This window comes from Macrobrachium rosenbergii, chromosome 46 (assembly GCF_040412425.1).
Source record: "Macrobrachium rosenbergii isolate ZJJX-2024 chromosome 46, ASM4041242v1, whole genome shotgun sequence".
Lineage (NCBI taxonomy): Eukaryota > Metazoa > Arthropoda > Malacostraca > Decapoda > Palaemonidae > Macrobrachium > Macrobrachium rosenbergii.
In genome coordinates, this window is record NC_089786.1 from 1,697,019 (window position 1) to 1,704,869 (window position 7,851).

The 7,851-nt window shown below is 46.0% G+C and overlaps 1 protein-coding gene across 1 annotated transcript; it reads right to left on the minus strand.

The window, feature by feature from the left end:
* Positions 1-676: 676 nt before the first annotated feature.
* Positions 677-7,828, minus strand: LOC136830099 (proteoglycan 4-like). The gene is made up of 6 exons (XM_067089292.1): positions 7,808-7,828; positions 7,032-7,112; positions 5,381-5,975; positions 2,582-2,812; positions 1,513-2,531; positions 677-793 (listed from the first exon to the last, which is right to left on the minus strand). The coding sequence occupies exons 1-6, from the start codon at positions 7,826-7,828 to the stop codon at positions 677-679; spliced, it is 2,064 nt and encodes a 687-aa protein (XP_066945393.1).
* Between the last annotated feature and the right edge of the window lie 23 nt (positions 7,829-7,851).

Here is a 7,851-nt window from a genome sequence, read left to right on the forward strand (position 1 = left end):
TTCAAATAAAAGCGGGTTTCTAGTGATACAGAACAAGTGTGATCCTTCGTGTGCTATAATTGCTCACTCATCCCACAACATATGTTTCGGTACAGGCACCACTGATAATATCATCGTTACCCTCGGCGCCAGAACGATAAATCTTGAACTGTTGACAGGGCAACATTCCGTGTGAAGCCTCCACAAAATCTACGAGAGTGGTCAATGACATATCATAGAGATCCCTCTAGCCATCTAAACGAAATGCTCTGATCTAATCTGAAAAGGAACATCAACAGAACAATTGCCGAAGCCTCGAACGATCATTAATTTTAGTCGGTTGTCGTCCGGGAGTTTTGAAACCTACAAGTGTTCGCCACAATGGGCGTAGCTAGCTGGATTAAGGGAAGGGATTTTTGGGTGTTGGGAGTTGTGGCGGCGTTTCCTCACCGACTTAATTTTGAGAAACAGGAACAATTTTGAGAATCATAACAGTGAAGAAGTGTAACCAAACCATTGGGAATTCAGAGTACAGAGACGTAATTCTACTGTATATAAGTTTTCTGCAGCTTAAAACCAGTGAAAATATATCAGCAATGCTTTGTGAACTTAAATAAATATTTTTTTTACAGTATTTGTAGGAAGACGGACTTCTGCAGCTTTGTGAGTAAGGCCCCGGGGGAACGCCCCGTGGATTTCAGTTCATGCTGAAAAACACTTGGGCTGAGTTCTCGTCACACCTGACGATCGGAGGAGAGGCGGTGATCGTTAACCTGCGCGACGTGGCTACTACTGGGTCTGTCGAAGCATTTCTCTGATGGGATTAGAATTTCTGACACGTCAGGAGAGACACGAGTTCCTTTCTCTGTCACCCTGCTTCCAACACTTTGCCTCGGGAATCAGCCTCGCCCCGCGAAAATGGTGTGACCAGTGCTCCTACCCTTGACCTGCGCTTGACCAATACCCAAGCATCTACAGTAGGTGCCCCGTGTCAGAACCAGTTAACATGAATTTTCCTTCTGAGCTGAATACCATTCCTCCAGCCAGCTCTCTTTGTCCGTAATGCCGCAGGAAAATGACAGAAGGCAATAATTTAATTCTACAAGAATAATCACAGAGTGGAGGAGAAGAGAGAGAGAGAGAGAGAGAGAGAGAGAGAGAGAGAGAGAGAGAGAGAGAGAGAGAGAGAAGAAGAAGAAGAAGAAGAAGAATACTAACCACACAGTTCCCTCTGAATGTAATTTAGTCCCGAAGGAAAGTGAACTCTATATCAGAGGCTTCGTGGCTTCATGTTTGAAAGAACAAAATTGGTCAATGTTCAAAGCAGAGTTTATCACCTTTTTAAAAAGATTATTATTTATCATCTTTGTTTTCCCACAACCAGACCCATTAAGCCGAAGAACAATCATTTATCATCAGTGACGAGAAGGAATGACAGACCTCGGCTCATTCCGCTCCAGGTGGTAATGGGATTCAACGGGAATCTTAAAATGGCTAGATAGGCTACAGTTACAGACAGTCACTGAAACTCACCTGGGGGCGTTTCTGGGGCTGGACTTGGGGGCGTTTCTGGGGCTGGACCTGGGGACGTTTCTGGGACTGGACCTGGGGCGTTGTTGAAGCTGGACCTGGGGTCGTTGCTGAGGCTGGACCTGTGGGCGTTTCTGGGGCAGGACCTGGGGCCGTTTCTGGGGCTGGACTTGGGGGCGTTTCTGGGCTGGACCTGGGGACGTTTCTGGGGCTGGGTCTGGGGGCGTTGTTGAAGCTGGACCTGGAGGCGTTTCTGGGGCAGGACCTGGGGGCGTTTCTGAGGCTGGGCTTGGGGACGTTTCTGGGGCTGGACCTGGGGGCGTTGTTGAAGCTGGACCTGGGGGTTGCTGGGGCTGGACCTGGGGCAGTTCTGGGGCTGGACCTGTGGGCGTTTCTGGGGCTGGACCTGGGGACGTTTCTGGGACTGGACCTGGGGCGTTGTTGAAGTTGGACCTGGGGGCATTGCAGGGGCTGGACCTGGGGACGTTTCTGGGCTGGACTTGGGGGCGTTTCTGGGCTGGACCTGGGGACGTTTCTGGGCTGGACCTGGGGCGTTGTTGAAGCTGAACCTGGGGGCGTTGCTGGGGCTGGAATTGGTGGCGTTTCTGGGGCTGGACCTGGGGGTGTTTCTGGGGCTGGACCTAGGGACGTTGTTGAAGCTGGACCTGAGGGCGTTGCTGAGGCTGGACCTGAGGGCGTTTCTGGGGCTGGACCTGGGGGCGTTTCTGGGGCTGGACCTGGTGACGTTGCTGGGGCTGGACCTGCGGTTGTTGTTGAAGCTAGACCTGGGGGCGTTGCTGGTGTTGGACCTGGGGGTATTTCTGGGGCTGGACCTGGGGGCGTCTCTGGGGCTGGACCTGGGGACGTTTCTGGAGCTGGACCTGGGGACGTTGTTGAAGCTGGACCTGGGGGCGTTGCTGAGGCTGGACCTGGGGGCGTTTCTGAGCTGGACCTGGGGGCATTGCTGAGGCTGGACCTGGGGGCGTTGTTGAAGCTGGACCTGAGGGCATTTCTGGGCTGGACTTTGGGGGCATTTATGGGGCTGGACCTGGGGACATTGCTGGGGCTGGACCTAGGGCGTTGTTGAAGCTGGACCTGGGGCGTTGCTGGGCTGGACCTGGGATGTTTCTGGGGCTGGACCTGTGGGCGTTTCTGGGGCTAGTCCTAGAGGCGTTGTTGAAGCTAGACCTGGGGCACTGTTGAAGCTGGACCTGGGGCGTTGCTGGGGCTGGACCTGGGGGCATTTCTGGGGCTGGACCTGGGGGCGTTTCTGGGGCTGGAACTGGGGGCGTTTCTGGGGAAACTACGGGGGAGAATCAAAGGAGAGAATCAGTGAAATATACAAGTAGAACCGAGAGCTCACATCAAAAGCTGACTGGCAAATGATAATGCTTCAGCTTTCCTGAGATTCGATTCGGTTTACAAAAAACTGAGAGAAGAATTATCGGACTGAAGAATAAGAATGATCAGACTGAAGAATAAGAATGATCAGACTGAAGAATAATTACCTTTACAGCTTTGGCTTGCACAGAAACACAAATGCCAAAGGCTAAATTGGAAGCCCGGTGGGCAATCAGAGTTTTCTAGACATGCAGTGGATCCTCCTTGGGGTGGGCAAATAGATTATTATTATTATTATTATTATTATTATTATTATTATTATTATTATTATTATTATTATTATTATTATTATTATTATTATTATTATTATTATTATTATTATTATTATTATTATTTCACATTTTTCGAGAAGAAGAAGAAGATCCTGTGTCAGGAAAGGGGGAAATTTTATTCAGCAAGTGAATGAATACTTTCACAAACTGTTTTCATTAATAGATAAATGAAAACAGCTCACATAATATATAGATATACTGTGTGAGCTGGACCAATAACGCATTCGATATTCGACCAGGCAAAGGTAAAAAGCAGGACCCACTTACGCAGGTCAGCCAAACAAGAGATTATCGATGACTCACGCCAAAGAATTCAACTGAGCCCAGACACCTAGACCGAACTGACGCAGCTCACTTACCGTCAGTACAGTACGTGATGTTATTATTATTAATCCCAAAAGGAAAATGAAAGACAGGGGGCATTAAATACTTTAGATTTCCGGAAGACAAACATCGCTGTGGCAATGGATCCTATCCAGTCAACCGCATGTATGGAGTGGTGTGTTCAGTTCACTTCAGCCCACAAGATTACATCGATGATATGAGATCGCGGCTGCTGAACACTGAAAGCCCCAGAGACACGAGGATTTTGAAAGGAAGCTGCAATTCGAACACTTCAATTCCCTAAAGGGGAATTGAAGCATCTCTGGAACGTGAAACGCCTTTGCTTACACTGATTAGGACGAATCAAAACACGCACAAACACATGTAGATATATATTGAGAGATAATATCGCGGTATAAAGAAAGCTAAACTGAAAATGATCATTTCATAATCTCTCTCTCTCTCTCTCTCTCTCTCTCTCTCTCTCTCTCTCTCTCTCTCTCTCTCTCTCTCTCTCTATTGTTCCAGAAATAGTCGTGTCAGAAACATCAAAGGCCCGAGAAGAGAAACGACAGAAACTTTTCTTTAAAAATCTATCGCAAGAACTTCTTAATAATGAACAAGAAAAGTCTATTTTTGATCACGAAGACTTCAGTGAAATTACCATACGTGACAAGGGAAACGCAGACGATTCTTGCATCGCAGAAAAAGATACAAATATTATTCTGGAAGAGACAAGAAATGAGATAAAAAAAAAAAGACTAAAAGAAGAGGTGAACCGTCTTGAGGAAGAAAACGTTTACCTAAAAATATAAGTATGTCTGATCTAAATGGAAATGTTTGCCAAATGATAAGGAATGCTGTTATGAAAAGCACTGAGAGGATATCAGAACCTTGTTCAAAAGCTCAAATAAAGGCTATTACAACAAAAGAGAGAGCGAGTGAATGGAATGGTAGAGATAAACACTAAGAAGTCCAAGTCCTAAGTGAATTTTGAGAATCGTCTTGCCATTATTGCGAGCCAGAGCTGACACGTTCACTACAAATGAAAAAGAGTGCAGTTCTAAGTTTCGATGAAAGGTCTATCTATCAGTAATGAGCGATGCCACGATACAAACCTCACGACAGAGTTTTAGTAGTCATGTTGAAAGGCCTTGTTGGAGAACGGAAGCAACCTATTTACTATGACTTTGAAAGGAACTTCATATTAATCCACTTGAAAATAAAATATCATTTCAAAAGCCCAGTGCCTGCCGAAAGAGAAGTATGCGATGTCCCCATCTAATGAAATTGATTAGGAATAACGTAGTTGTTTCGGGGTTTTATCTGAACAGCAGAGATCTCGTATCTGATGCATGGATTCGTGAAATGTGGAGCAAAAGTTTAGAAACGTATTTAAAAAGTGCCGTGTGCAGAGATTTAGGTTTTGAAATTCGCCCAGAAGATGCTGAAGAATCACACAAAGAGAATTTAAATGAAGGTATTGATAAAACAGGGACAGCTATAATCGAAGAGGGAGCTTTTAAATATGTATATAGGTGGTTACATTGTGAAAAATTCTGTGCAAAATATCCCAGTAAGTAAGAAAGGTGACATAAGACAGACAGATAAGTGAGTCATGGATAAAAATGACAGAGGGGAACTGTATGTACCTTCAGATGAATTTTGTTCACAGCTAACCACCTTGTAAAAGTAGATCTCTTTTAGAAGGAAAGGAATGCATAAAGGCTCTTGTTACTCAGATTAATATCCCGGATGAGATCAAAATTTTTCGTAAAAAGCGTCAGTCTACTTACGGATTAGACATCTTAACAATCAAATTAAAGCAAAAAATAGAGAGAGGGAAGGTGAAACAAATAGGGGAGATGCCAGACCTGTCCTGGCTAAGCTTCTGTCTGGCTGACCTGTCCTGGGTAAGCTTCTGTCTGGCTGACCTGTCCTGGGTAAGCTTCTGTCTGGCTGACCTTTCTGGGTAAGCTTCTGTCTGGCTGACCTGTCCTGGGTAAGCTTCTGTCTGGCTGACCTGTCCTGGGTAAGCTTCTGTCTGGCTGACCTGTTCTGGGTAAGCTTCTGTCTGGCTGACCTGTTCTGGGTAAGCTTCTGTCTGGCTGACCTGTCCTGGGTAAGCTTCTGTCTGGCTGACCTGTCCTGGGTGGCTTCTGTCTGGCTGACCTGTTCTGGGTAAGCTTCTGTCTGGCTGACCTGTTCTGGGTAAGCTTCTGTCTGGCTGACCTGTCCTGGGTAAGCTTCTGTCTGGCTGACCTGTCTTGGGTAAGCTTCTGTCTGGCTGACCTGTCCTGGGTAAGCTTCTGTCTGGCTGACCTGTTCTGGGTAAGCTTCTGTCTGGCTGACCTGTTCTGGGTAAGCTTCTGTCTGGCTGACCTGTTCTGGGTAAGCTTCTGTCTGGCTGACCTGTTCTGGGTGAGCTGTCTGGCTGACCTGTATAAGTGGGTCGTGGGTAAAAGAGGCCTGGTATGGACACAGGAACTCAGTTCAGGTACTGGAGAGTGAATCCTACTTGGCAATCATGAAACAGCCAACTGGCTGCCGATATTGGCAGCATGGCGCGCAAATCGTCAGTCAGAACCTGCAAATATGACTGAGAAGTCGCTCTGGCATCAAGCTTTGAGCTTCAGCACACAACACACACACACACACACACACACACACACACACACACACACACACACACACACACTGGCGAGTCTCTCACCTCCCTGGGCCTTGGCCGATGAGAAGAAGGCGAAGCTAAGGGAAAGGAATAGGCCTAGAGAACGGACCTTCATCTCGGCGGCGCTTTGAAGTCGTCCTCTTCACACTTCGAACTACTGGGTCGGACTGAGCTCTTCAGTGAATGAGCTGGCGTATTTGAAGGCACATCAGCCACAAATGCAACAGTAAATTATCCCACACCTGTGCAGGCCAGGTTCGGCACGAAGCGAGTGGGGCTCTTTGTTCTGAATCATCCCAAAGAAATTCTCTCACAAACTCATTCCGAACATCCCTCAGTGCTTATTATTATTATTATTATTATTATTATTATTATTATTATTATTATTATTATTATTATTATTATTATTATTATTATTATTATTATTGTAAGATTTACTGAGTTGGATATTGATACATACATACATACATACATACATACATAGTATAATTAAACCTCTCACTCATGACAGTTATAACTTATTCAAGTTAACGTGTCAACAGGAAACCTCACGCACGATATGTGTCACTCTGTATAGCCATTAATTGCTTTCTTTGAATTTTGAATTCGGGTGACCCGTATTAAACCAAGGGCGTAGCAGGGCGGGGCAGGGGGCCGACGGGAGAGGGTGGCATGTTCCACCATCCCGAAATTCTAGGCCAGCATTACAATTTGAGGTGCAGACAACAAGCCCTAACCAACTGTGACCAAGCCCTGACCAGCCTCTGACCAACCCCTAACCAACCTCTGATCAAGCCCTGACTAACCCCAAACCAAGTCCTGACCAACCCCACGTCCCCACACCCCTACTATACCCAACCAAAATCCTTGGAGTTCAACCCGTGGCGCTCAATTCCTCGTAACACCTGCCGCTGGATGAGAGCAGATGATTGTTTCTGAGAAATGAAGTCATAAAAACAGGTGGACTCCGGCAACAATTGTGAAAATACATTATGTAGGCACTTCAGACAAAGCATTTTTCTCTCTCTCTCTCTCTCTTTTCTCTTGTGTCTTTCGTGATTGGCTCATCAACTGTAATCTTTGACAAGGTAGAATCTTATAAATTGCTGCCTCAATCATAGCGAAGTGCTACAGAACTCTATCCACTGAATGATGACAGAAAATCTCACTGGCTTGTCAGTGAGGTGAATCGACCAACCAGGTAACTTTTATCAATGCTGCATCAGATCTCTTACCTTAAAATAATTGTATTACTTGAGGAACAGTCTCCTGACAATATATATATCTATTTTTTTTTTCATTTGAGCCTCACGCTGTGGAATGCCACCGGGACACGCTAGCACATAAGCGACAGGTGTGTGGAGCTCCTGTTTAACAGACCAGGCTGAGGAGGTGAGGCAAGGGGGGGAGGAGCTCAAGTTGGCGAGAGCTGCATTAAAATAATCATGGAGAGAGAATGCGAAGGTCTTTGCTCCTAACTGAAGGGTTGGGGTTGTATCGTTCAGAATGGGCCTTGAGTGGCACCCTTTTCAGATGAGAATCTGGCAGTGCAACTCAGTCATTTCGTTAAACTGTTCTATAATGATGGGAAAATAACGATGTTGTTGCGTGCAGAACATAATGTTCCTACATTCGAAATCATACCTGACATGTTTGCTGTCACGCATTACTGCA